The sequence below is a fragment of the Canis lupus genome, chromosome 4, assembly GCF_011100685.1.
Source record: "Canis lupus familiaris isolate Mischka breed German Shepherd chromosome 4, alternate assembly UU_Cfam_GSD_1.0, whole genome shotgun sequence".
In the NCBI taxonomy this organism is placed as follows: Eukaryota; Metazoa; Chordata; class Mammalia; order Carnivora; family Canidae; genus Canis; species Canis lupus.
The window spans coordinates 2,846,432-2,859,665 of record NC_049225.1 but is presented as its reverse complement, the minus strand read 5'-3'; the positions used below and the strand labels follow the sequence as shown (position 1 = coordinate 2,859,665).

At 35.6% G+C, this 13,234-nt stretch overlaps 1 protein-coding gene across 5 annotated transcripts in view; it reads left to right on the top strand.

Moving 5' to 3' along the window:
• The window catches only part of RYR2 (ryanodine receptor 2), a 726,942-nt gene that overhangs the window by 610,998 nt on the left and 102,710 nt on the right, over positions 1–13,234 (top strand). For all 5 annotated transcript variants that reach the window (XM_038533815.1, XM_038533818.1, XM_038533817.1 and 2 more), the window contains 6 exons: positions 231–551; positions 1,981–2,221; positions 2,621–2,708; positions 5,210–5,302; positions 10,957–11,127; positions 12,246–12,305. In XM_038533815.1, the coding sequence (XP_038389743.1) occupies positions 231–551; positions 1,981–2,221; positions 2,621–2,708; positions 5,210–5,302; positions 10,957–11,127; positions 12,246–12,305 (974 nt within the window). The remainder of the gene's footprint in view (positions 1–230; positions 552–1,980; positions 2,222–2,620; positions 2,709–5,209; positions 5,303–10,956; positions 11,128–12,245; positions 12,306–13,234) is intronic.

Here is a 13,234-nt window from a genome sequence, read left to right as displayed (position 1 = left end):
TTATGATCTTAAGGGGATGATGATAGGATAGGAACTTGGGAAAAAGAAAGTTTGAAATACCTGTCATGAATAAGAGGGATGGGAGCCAGGTGAAGGCATGCCAGGTCTTGCTGCATTTTGAAGCCCAGCATGAAATGTTTGCTTGTGTCAGCTAGAAACAAGAAATCTGGCTGTCACTGTCAGTCAGTTCTTTCATTGAACACAGTTTATTTTTATGTGTGTTTCTCTAGCTCTTAATTTGCCAACTAATGTGGAAGATGTTTGCCCAAATATACCATCTTTGGAGAAACTCATGGAAGAAATTGTGGAATTAGCTGAGTCTGGCATTCGCTACACACAAATGCCACATGTAATGGAAGTCATACTGCCCATGCTTTGCAGCTACATGTCTCGTTGGTGGGAGCATGGACCCGAAAACAATCCGGAAAGGGCTGAAATGTGCTGTACAGCCCTGAACTCCGAGCACATGAACACACTTCTGGGAAATATATTGAAAATCATATATAATAACTTGGGAATCGATGAGGGTGCCTGGATGAAGAGGTTAGCAGGTAAGAATTGGAAAAGAAATGCACCACTTGAATTTGTATTATTTCCAAAAGGGCTTGAAATCAGAAAACTAGGGGTGTCTGGCTGCCTCAGTCAGTAGAACACATGACTCTTGATCTCAGGGTCATGAGTTCGAGCCTCACATTGGGTGTAGAGATTACCTAGATAAATAAATTTTTAAAAATGAAGTACAGAAGACTTGGATTTTCCTATCTTAGTCTTTATTAATATTTTCTTCACTTCTCAAGAACTATTAAAATATGTTTTCTGTCATGCTGTTCTTTAAAAACATGTATATTTAATCAAGCATCAGAGAACTTGCTACATCGTTACAACTTTTTTGCTGTTGTTACAACTTTTAAGCAAGTTGCAACAAGACTGTTCCTGATTGAATAGTCTCTGTAAGATTAATTAGTAAATGTAGCCATAAAAACTAATGATTCTGTAGACAGAGACAAAAATAAAGATGGATTTTGAAACAACCCTGTTTTAGCAATTCATCCTATTAGGAGTGGGGGAGAAAAATCAAAACATGCAGTCAAAAATTTGCATTTGTTTATCTATCATTGCACTATTTACATTGGATAATGGGAAGCAATTTTTTAAAAAGATTTTATTTATTTATTTGAGAGAGAGAGTGATAGAGAGTATAAATGGGGTTGAGGGAGAGGAAGAAGCAGACTTCCCGCTGAGCAGGGAGCCCAATGTGGGACTCAATGCCAGGATCCCCAGATCACAACCTGAGCTGAAGGTGGATGCTTAACTGACCGAGCCACCCAGGTGCTCCAGGAAGGAATTTCAAGGATGAAAAGAAGGGTTCTTAAAAAATTGAATTCAGAAATAAATAGATAAATAAAATTATTCATTTATTTTAAAAACTCCAAAGTAAACACCAATGTCTTACTCATTTGGGTAGGGTATTTTCTCTTTTATACATTTATTATTAGTAAATGAAAAAACAGTGTCCTAGCAATCTAATTCTCCCATTGGGACAAGGATGGGGAAGCAGAAATGATACAACTGGATGTACTCCCATGATTATTCGGTGGTACATATTCCTTGTAAAGAAAGGGCCATAGGAACCTTTTCCATTTGGGGATTTTTCTTCTTCTTTTTTGTGAAAATAATTGATTTCTGAAGTGAATGGACATGTTTTTGAGGTTTTTTTTTTTTTCTATTCCGAATTAGCTGCCAATTAAAAAAAAAAAAGAAAGCGGATCAAATTCAATTCAGTAATCATTTTTAAACAGCAACTGTGCAATTAGGTTTGGGACTCGAGAAATAGAAGTGGCATGGGCTGAATCCTGAAAGAAGCCAAGTGCTGGGGGTAGAGGATCCAAAAATCATGCTACAATTGTAATTATAATCTATCTTCATTTTAATGAATATTGATGCAGAGCAGAATATTAATGTCTGTCTGTCTTCAAACAGTTTTTTCACAGCCCATTATAAATAAAGTGAAACCTCAGCTCCTGAAAACTCATTTCTTGCCATTAATGGAGAAACTCAAGAAAAAAGCAGCAATGGTGGTGTCTGAGGAGGACCATCTGAAGGCTGAGGCCAGGGGGGATATGTCTGAGGCAGAACTTCTCATTCTTGATGAGTTTACCACACTGGCTAGAGATCTCTATGCCTTCTACCCACTCTTGATTAGATTTGTGGACTATAACAGGTACGGTGTTCAAAAGTGATTATTTCTCTGATTCGGTCATGACCTTGGTGGGTTCCTATGTCCCAGTGGAATTGCTTCATTGACTATGTGATGAGCCTATCCATGATTGTGACATTACCAAATGTTTATAGACAAGGTGATTTTCACCAAAAGCATCTCAGAATTACAGTGGAGCATGCTATCTTCTGCAGGTAAAAGTTAGCAGTTTGACAGTTGCAATGTTTAAATTGTTTTAAATGTTAAACAAATGTTAAACAAATATACTCTGAAGCTACTTATGAGCTCTGTGGGCAGCACTCTGGTTCTTAGTTTACTGGGTTTTAAATTTAACAATGAGTGGGTGATTAAAAAAAATTAACTTGAACGAATAATTGATAAACCATTTATTATGTAATCTAGGGCAAAGTGGCTAAAAGAGCCTAACCCAGAAGCAGAGGACCTTTTCCGCATGGTGGCCGAAGTATTTATCTATTGGTCAAAATCTCACGTAAGTAGGAAAATATCGACAGTGCTTCCTGTTTGGTTTACATTAAGGGCTTTCAAGTTTTTAACCAATTTTCCAGTCCCCTGAGTAAATACCTATGCTAATGTTTCTCAAGCTTGCTTCCCTAGGTATCACTAAACTGGTGTGAAGAGAGAACAGATTCACCTAGGTAGTTTGAATCAATATAAAGCTTTTGGGTTTGAGAATTTATGTTCAGAAAAAAAATCACAGGAGTTTTTATTTGCACTCCATAATTTTTTTTTCTGTTTGCCTCTATATCTTAGGGAGCCCTCACGCCTAGTTTGAAAAATGCTGAAATGGACTTTTGTTTTTCAATCACAAGATACACTTGTTTACTTGTAAATGTACGGCTTCTTTAAATTGGTTCCAGCAGGCACACACTTTTTTTTCTACAGGAGTTTAGTTTTGCTCACATGTTAGAGTGAAATATAGCTCCTGCCGAGAGTCATGTGGATAGGATTTATAAAGTGCATCTTTAGTGAATTTTCATTATTTTGTATGTTGCACGTAGAACTCTATATTTTTAAATCTGAAAAATATTTTAATAAGAACAGTATAGTATTCTGTAATTATTTCAAATAACTAGCAGAATACAGATAAGCAAGCATTTGTTATCCCAAGCGATTTCAAAAGCTTAGAATTTTTGTGTCAATTATAAGTCGATGGCACTTTGTAAATGGGAGACTCCGAAAAAGTAAAAATAAAACCTCAACCTCAGCTTCACTATTTGAGGTGACTTCCCAATTTATTTTATCAAATTGTTATACAAATTCTATTACTTTAGAAATATCATATTTTTTAAAAAATAAAATTTTCTTACTTAATCTTTAAGATAATAAATACTGTTTCTTGCTTACCTCTGAGGAGTCTGTCAAACTGGATACCAAAATGTATATAAAATATAATTATACTGAAATAATATGTGGAATGTTTTTTTTAATATATGCATTTATATTGTCACATTGACTTTCATTTTCTATGATATCTAAAATTCTTTTAGATCCTTTAAGTTCCTCTAGATAAAAGCAAATGGTTTCTGAGCCTATGTAACTCATGTTGAGGGAGTGCATTAGATCATTTGGGGTGCTTCTGAAGGAATATTTGAAATCCGGAGCCCAGGAGTAAGTCACTTAAGAAAACTAAAAACTGCATATTTTTCCCTGGAAAACTGAGAATCTTCAACTTCATCAATCACCAAAATACAAAAAAAAAAAAAAAAAAAAAAGCTTCTTTCAATTTATATGCAAGACAAAATTTGGGACAAGTATTTGGAGTCACAGTCAGTAGTATTTTTAGTATTTATCACAGTCAGTAGATTTTTAGATGAATGCTAATGATAATTTCAGGAGTAAGAAAAAAATCTGAATATTTACTTTTGAACCTCATGAGTATATTTAAAACACAAATCTGTTAGTATGTGTCCTATACATTCTTCCCCAAATATTTAAAGGTGGAAACTCTATGAGCAACCATTTATCATGAATAGTAAAATCAGAATGTTAATGTGAGCTGAATGAAAGTGAGAGCTTAGTCTTTTCACTGTCCTTCATACAAAATATTTTGTTACTCATCAATTATTAACATATTTGGATACTTACTAGGAAATTATTTTATTTGGTTCTTGCTCATCCAAAAGAGGAAGGCATATACTTAGTTCATTAACTTCTTTTTTAAAACTGGTTATTTCTGCTTTCATTCTGTGTTTGCTTCCTTTACTACCACTGCTCAAACACTTGACTTTGCATGTGTTATGAAGTTCCTGAATTAAAAATGAGTAAAATAATGGTATAGTAATTGAAAAAGTAGATGAAACATCTGACAGAATGGAGTTCATCAAAGTTATTTGTGCCCTGTGTTTCTCCCAAGAAGCAGTATATGCTTTTCAGCAGCTAAATTGGGATTTGAATACTCACTCTACCTCTTGGTAGGTGTGTAACATTGGTTACACACTGAACTGAAATATTCTTGATCTATAAACATTGGGGTGCAATATAAAAAATAGTGAAAGGGATTATGGGGGAAAAGAGAGAAAATGGGAAAAATCAAAGAGGGTGACAGAACATGAGAGACTCCTAACTCTGGGAAAGGAACGAGGGGTAGTGGAAGGGGAGGTGGGTGGGGGGTTGGGGTGATTGGGTGATGGGCACTGAGGGGGACACTTGACAGGATGAGCACTAGGTGTTAAACTATATGTTGGCATATCGAACTCCAATAAAAATATATACAAAAAAAAAAGAAATATTCTTGATCTAAATGTTCCCACTTTTGAAGCATACATGTTTATCTCTAGTTCCCAGAATTGTTGCCCCAAGCCAAACACTATCATTGGATATTTAACAAATATTTGTTCTCTTTCTTGGTAAGTCTTATATATCAAATTACAACTTATCTTTGTAGAAACTTTTCGGTCCTGTATAACCTTTAATTACATGGACTTCTTATCTATGAGATAGATAACTGAAATTTTCTTTGCAACTTCTCAGAATTTCAAAAGAGAAGAGCAGAACTTCGTGGTACAGAATGAAATCAACAACATGTCTTTCCTTATCACTGACACCAAGTCAAAGATGTCAAAGGTACTACTAGAATCTCTTTCACTGTTCTAGAAAATTTCTGAATGTAACTTTCACTGGTTAATTTTTTCTACATTTTTGAAGGTGTATAACTGAGATTTTATAGATTTTATAATGTTTACTGATTAAACACACACACATACACACAGTTTTAAGAGTATTACCCCGGATTTTTTTAAGTAGGTGTGGTAAGACACACAGACATAGAAATGACTTCATGAAGGAAGAAGTTTTTATTCACAGTTCCCTAGAAACAGAGGGCATGGCATGTGATGGGGGCATGTGACAAAGCAGCATTGTCAGTCTTGTGGCAGAGAGAACAAGGGGGAAAAGTTGGGCAGGAACCTTTATTGTGGTTTCTGTGGGAAAGGACAGGCGAAGCAGGGTAAGAAACCTTAGGATTGGCTAGCTAATCTCAATGGGCTCTGGGCATAGGGGGCATCCTAGTTGTCTAGTACCTAGCCCTGGGGTGATTAGGGCAGGTGGATCGAAACCCTCAGTGAAAGGGACTCCTACTCCCCTGAACCCCAGGAATGACTAGTGCCTGTCACCTGCTTCATTGGTGGCCACTAGGACGGTTGAATAGCATCACTCACTGCTCCTCGTCTTTTTCAGAGTTTTGAAAGCCACATATTTGACATTATTACACATGAATTAAAAGCTAAGCCTCGCTGAAGTTTTACTTATGTAGAACATCTGTCCACCTGCTAGGCTATTTATGTGACTGTGCTCTTGAAACACACATGAAAGACGGGAACTTTTCTCTCCTCTGGGCTATTAGGAAGCCTGAAGAGTGAGCTGATGCTGTCATGAGATGCTGTGCTAGGAGTACATATCACATGGATGTTTTGAACTGAAAACCATTAGTGAATGTCTCTACTTTGACAGCATGTTGTGAACTTAGGACAGTGTTAATAAAGGCATAGAGAGAGAGCAAAAGGGTCCATGTTTCCTTTTGGAGGATGAGGATTCTGGTCTATTGTAAGACTCAGAATAAGTGAAGTCTTTAGAGCAGAGGGCTGCATATCCTGACACAGACATCCTCATCCCTCTTTTTCCTCATTTATACTCAGTGATTCTCAAAGCATATGCTCAATGTGCTGTGTATCCTCTAAGCTAGACTGGGGCATCTGTACAAATTGACTAGGAGCAACATTTATACTCCTTTTTGCAAGAAGAAAATTCAAAGTAATGGATAGAAGCATCTTAATGCTTCCCCCCAGGCTCCCCCCCACCCCAGCCACTAAATTTCCTCAAACCTTTCAGTCTCTTTACCATATGACTGCTGACATTCTGAGACAGGATACATAGCATATAACAGCAATATTGATGAAGTATTTAGAAATTAGTGATTATGCTTTGCTTCTTTGTTGTTAAGATTTGTTGTTGTTGTTTTCATCTGCATTTGTGCTTAAAATTTTATATTGCAGAAGTACCATAAACTTTTTTTCCTAGAAGTAATGTTTCTAAGTTTAGATAATGGAGTCCAATACACTAATATGTTTTATTGTTTCACCAAAGCAATCATGATGTCCGTGTGTTTCAGCATTTGGGCAGATTTGAGAGTCACTATGCTCACCAAAGTAGCATCCTAACTATACTTTCATCAGTGTTGTTGAGGTCTCTGTCAACCCCAAATGGCATGAAGGTCCCAAGAGTAGGATATATTCAGGAGATGAGTAACATCTTTCCCAAAAGTTATACTGCTCAGGTTTAGTGCAAGAATGGATAACAGGAGGGTAACCTTAGGTCTTACATCTGAAGATGAAATGGACAGGGAGGTGTTCCCCCATGCAATGCTGAGAACAGAACAACGCAGAAGGTTTCAGGGCTTCCTCTGACAAAGCCTCAAACTGTCTGCCCGAGACATCATAGTGACCAATCAGTCCATCCCCCAGAATCCAGAAGAGAAAAGGACTCTTTTGAATGGAGATTCAGATCCAAACAAAAACAACAGAACAAATTGTCATGTGTCAGTCTTCAGCAAGGCATCTAAGCAAAGATGACTGCTGTTTACATGGAATACCATTTCCACACTTAGAAAATATTACAGAAAATAGATGACTATAGATAAAATATGGAGATAGGTGACTGAAGCTAGCTGACCAACTCGGAATATGGTAATCTGGGATTGGGAGCTTCATTTTGACTTAAAATGTATGTAGCCCATAAGGCAGAGAGAGGCAATGCATACTAAATTGGCCATAATGCTCTCGGGAGGGGGTGACCATGCATGTGTAGTGTGGAGGCCTTTCTGTGCCTTTTCTGGAAGGTGGGGAATGGTGCTGCCAACTACAGTTGTTAACTTATAGGGTGGTGAGTGCCCTCCCTCCACTGAGGCCTGTTTCTTTCTGCCCCTGCTCTTGCCCTGAGCCCTTGCTTACAGCGGAGCTATGGGTACCTCTGTGACTTCTTTTAGACCAAACATTCTACAAAGCCAGGGAATGTGTTTTACTGACTTGGTAACTCTAAAGCTCAATGCAGTGCTTGGTGCATAACGGCTACTTTGTTAACATGGATAAATCAAATTAACATTTAACTCTGAGGAGTTTGAAATTTGGTCCTTAGCCTAAACATTTGTCTGTCTTATTTTACTGTTGTTTTTCCAGACTCATTGTTGCATTCATACAAAATATATAATTTTGTGTCACTCCATGGCTAGCATTGCTGATGTTTTTAATTTCATAATTTGTTTTAAAAACAGACAGCATCTATTACAAATTTGATTAGTTTGTTGGGATAAGAAAAAACAGTGGGTTTTGCCTATTACATTATAGATTGTATCCTATTTTGTATTAAGATTTCCGTTCCTGTTGAAATGTAGTGACCGGCCCTAGTTATTTAAAGTGATTTGATGAATTTCTGATATTGCAACCTGATTATCAGCATAGCATGAGTTAACACCTGATCATGTCACAGAATTAACATCTGTTTTTTGTGTTGAGGACGCTGGAAATCTACTCTCTTAATGACTTTCAAGTAGATAACATTGTATCTTTAGCTATAGTCACTCTCCTGTACCTTAGATCCCCAGAACTTATTTGTCTTTGAACTGGAGGTGAGTACCCTTTGATCAACATCTCCCCATTCCCCAACCTTCCCAGTCCCTGGGAACTACCACTCTGCTCTCTGTTTTTATCAGTCTGGCTTTTATAGATTCTACATATATGTGATATCACATGATATTTGTCTTTCTCTGTCTCACTTATTCACTTAGCATAATGCCCTCATGGTTCATCCATGTTGTTGCAATGGCAGGATTTCTTTCTTTCTCAGGGTTGAATAATATTGCACTGTGTGTATATATCCATACACGAACACATAGGTTGTTTCCATATCTTGGCTATTGTGAATAATGCTGCAGGGAACAGGAGGGTGCAGATATCTCTATGAGACCTTTTTCTCATTTCCTTTGGATGAATGCCTGGTAGTGTATTTGCTGGATAAATGGTTCTGTTTTTAATGTTTTGAGGAACCCCTATACTGTTTTCCACAGTGGCCTCGCCAATTTACATTACCACAAACAGTGCAGAAGGATTCCCTTTTCCCCACATCCTCACCACCATTTGTTATCTCTTGTCTTTTTGATCATTAGGCTCACTTTTTATAATTAATATACCTAAAATATTTTTTAAAACCATTAATAAATATCTAGGATTTATTTTGTTCTAGTAGGCTATTTCAGTGTAGGGATATTGGAAAATTCTTCCCTTTTTTCCCTATCTTCTATTAAATTTTAGATTATCTTAGGTGAAATTATTAGGACTATTTTTCTCTGTGTGTGAGAGATCCTACTCCCCTCTTTAAGTATGCTCATATATTGACCATGCTATTGCATGTTCATCTCTGATTCAAATGTTAGGAATTGGTCAAATATTAAATAGCATTCAAATTCAGTAGTTTTAGCAGTTCTGCTCAAATTACCGAGCCACTCCTATGGGCAAGGCAAAATGCTTGGTTCTGAATATACTGAAATGAAGAAAACAAGTTTGACCACTGCCCGATATATTAATTTCTTTTTTTCAGTTTATAGATTTCCCATGGTATACAATGCAAGATTATTGCTTGAGCAGAAGTAGGAATTTATTTATCTACTGTTTCTCAAAATTGAGCAATTTATAGTTACCCTTAGTGTTGATTTTAATTATTTTTATTATATGGTCACTTAAATATTTACAAATATCAAACCAGGTAAAAGTTCCTCATGCTTATACAACCATAAAATCAAAAGAACTTTTCAAGTTAGAATCAAAGAAAACTGCAACATCAACAAAATTTAGAAATCAAAGTACTGTGTGATACTGTTTTGCTGAAGCTAAATTACCAGAATGGGATAGAAATATGTTTTCATAATTTATATCAATTTGTTTAATTTTTAGGATGTTGGTTCCCTATTTGGATAATTATTTTTATCACTGTGGTTGAATTTCCCTTTAGCAGAGAGCTCGTTTAAAACCACTGATCCATTATTTTTATGTGTTAATCAATTTAATAGTGCAAGTAATTATTCATTGGATTTTTTCTACTAAACTTACTGAAAATAATCTCTTACAAACTAGTAAAGATAGCAATAGGATCCATGCAATAAGTACTCTCTTTGGAAAGTGAATACGGTTTCTATTGCTATAGTTCAGGTATTATAGATTTGATATACCAGTATGTAATATTTGTCATAGTAATTACATTATGTACTATTGATATATAAGCTACCATTTCTTGATGATGTCTCAATTATTTTACTACTTAATGTGAAAAAATTCTCTTAACATGTTGTGATAGATTTTGTCTCTTTGCAGGGAAAGGAAATCATTTCTGTTTCTTTTTCTCAGGAGGCCAAAACTATTATAGTATGTCATTATCTGGAAAATGCCTTCAATGTTTGATTTATTGCCACAAGGAAATTTAATATGCACAAAGTAGATATGGGACAATTACTTTGATTTTTATATTTGAGTATGCACTCTTAATAGAAAGAATAATACTCATTACCCAATGAAAATTAGACTCTGCATTTAAGGTGACCCTAGGCATGAACATAAAATTCAGCAAAAATCATAAAAGAACCCTGAAGTAGCATGGTTGTATTCAGATGTAAACAGGTCATCCAGAGACAATCCTGAATACTTATGTTACACCAATTAGTATATTACATCTGGTTCCCCTAAAGAGTGATTAGTGTCCTAGGGAGACAAGTCTGTGGCCTATACAAAAGGCTAACATTATTTTATAATAGTTTTTTATATACTGTGTGCATGTGTGACAGAGAGTTTATATTTCAAAGCAAGTATCTGTCAAAACAAAAATAAACCATATAGTCTTACATTTTTCCTCTTAAGCATTGAAAACTCTAAAACACACAATACCTAAAAAAATTGCCATGGATTTCTCATATATCCATCTGCTTCTCTAAAATCACAATGTGCATTTGCCTTCTAAAAGTATGTAGAATGCACACAGATGAATGGTAATGACTTGGGAACCTGAGACTAGGGCTTGGAAATTAGCAAGAGATGCTAAGAAGGAAAGGAAAAGGATTCTCAAACATAGGGACTCACAGAAAATAAGGAAGATGGAACCATAGTCAAGTTAGAAGAGGTTCATAGTTCTGAACGTGAGAAAAACAGTTACAGATCCCAACACGTAGCTTTATTCCGTAGGCAGCTGTTTCTGATCAGGAAAGGAAGAAAATGAAGCGCAAAGGAGATCGATATTCCATGCAGACTTCTCTTATTGTGGCAGCTCTGAAGCGCTTGCTGCCCATTGGGTTGAACATCTGTGCCCCTGGGGACCAGGAGCTCATCGCTCTGGCCAAAAACCGATTCAGTATGGTAAGTGTCCTGTTCATACCACTGATGACAGTCACTTGACCTCCAGACTCTCAAATGTTCATACTCCTTTTTCTCCCTGCTCTGTGTCAATATTTCATTTGCATTAAATGTTTAGGCAGTTTTGCTGCATAAACTCTAACGTTCAGATACAAAGACTGCCTATTTTTTTGAAGCTATTATTTTATTTCTAAATGATGTTAATCACCTCCAGGGAATATTCAGGAATCAAACAGAAAAGATGCAAACAAGTTCCTGATAGTGAAAAAAAAATGGATTTCATATGAACTCCTATATAAAATTTGTCATGAGAATTATATCCAAATTTATGAGGGGTAATTTTTCAGTGTTAAAAGAATCATGTCATGTACTGTGCTGAGTGTGGTTGGGTAAGTGTTGACTCATAAATCAGCAGTTCTCATTTGCAAGCTTCAAAATTTAAGTTTCCAAGATCTCTTCATTGCCTCTGTTTTTTCTCTTCATGGCTACACAGATGCAATTTTACAAAAATATACACTGGGATTACTATTTTCTATTTAGGAAAATTGGAGGACGTATTCTTCCTCCGCCTGTTCCCACACTGAAGCACCTCTCTGTATATGCAGAAATACCATGAGATAAGCAGATTGAGGAGAGGTTGTGGCAGAGTTGAATGCATGGGTGCAGTTCTTTTGGCTGTTGTTCTAGTGTTTGGATATACTCTAGTATCAGGATATGCTCCAGTATCAGGATATGCTCCTTGTTATTACTGGACCATGAGGGATATCATTAAGGGCCAAAATTACTTTGTGGAGATTTCAGAGAATGATGGAGACATACTTGTGTTTGAACCTAGGGAACATGTTTCTGCCTCACTCCTTGTAAACTGGAAATTCTGTTCCATTGAGCCTTAAGGCACTTACTGGAGAATGAAAGTAGGTTGTTATCTTGTTTCTAATCACAGCAGTATCAAGAAATTACCTGAAAAATAACACCGCCCAAATTTGTGACATGCATTTAAGTCCTATAAATATGTTTATTCAGATATATACTATTTCAAAAGAGGTTAGAATTATTTCTATTGAATTGTGACAGTTGATGCATTGTAAGACTTCTTCTGGGTAACATTTATTTCTTGACAGAAAGACACTGAGGATGAAGTACGAGATATAATTCGCAGTAATATTCATTTACAAGGCAAGGTAAGCCAAATTTAAGTACATTTAGTGTTTACAAATTAATCTCTCTTTAGTACTACAAATAATGTTACTTTAGCAATTAAAGTGGAAATTATTATTTTAATCCTTTATTCTACTTCAAATCTTTTTATTTTAGTTTAATTAATCAAATCTTTAATTTAATTAATCAAATCTTTTTATTTTAACCCTTTATTCTACTTTAAATCTTTTGCTATTGAAGACTCTCAAGGTAACAAATGATGTTCTTTTTTTCAAATGATGCATTTTTAAAGTAGATCATCTAAGATTGTAAAACTTCAAAGAAAATATGGCATCATTTGAAATAAAGGTTGGAAATTTCCTTCATCAGTTGAGTTTGAAGACTTTTGGGATATGGAGACAGGTGTCCATAAGAATTTGAACTTTTACATCTCATGTCCAGAAACTAACTATGTGCACCGAAGAGTCATTAGTACATAGGAGATATTAAGCATTGCTGTAATAGGAATAAATGAATTTACCTAGGGAAGCAAAGGAAAACATGAATGGAAACCAAGAGAACAGCTACTTATCAATGTTGGGTAAAAACATTTGGTAGAAATATTTTTTATAGTCCAGTAAGCATTTACTATTATTTGGAATATTTTTCATACTAGGAGATACATTGTTCATTTGTTTATGGAAACTGCTGTACAATGTCAGAAGTCTAGCAATTTATTATTTTGATTCAGTGTATTTGCTTCTGGAGAAGTCTCCCTCTTGGAGAATTTTTTCAAATAGGAAAATGTCCAAGCGCCAAAAAATAGTGACTACAGTATAATGTTTACTTTTTGGGTACTAAAATGTTTCTTTCCAAGATCAAAACCATATTATTTTTCTTTTAACACTTAGAATTCCAGGATGGTAAATGTGAGAGACATGCCTTTCCAATATTCACATGAAACAGATACTAA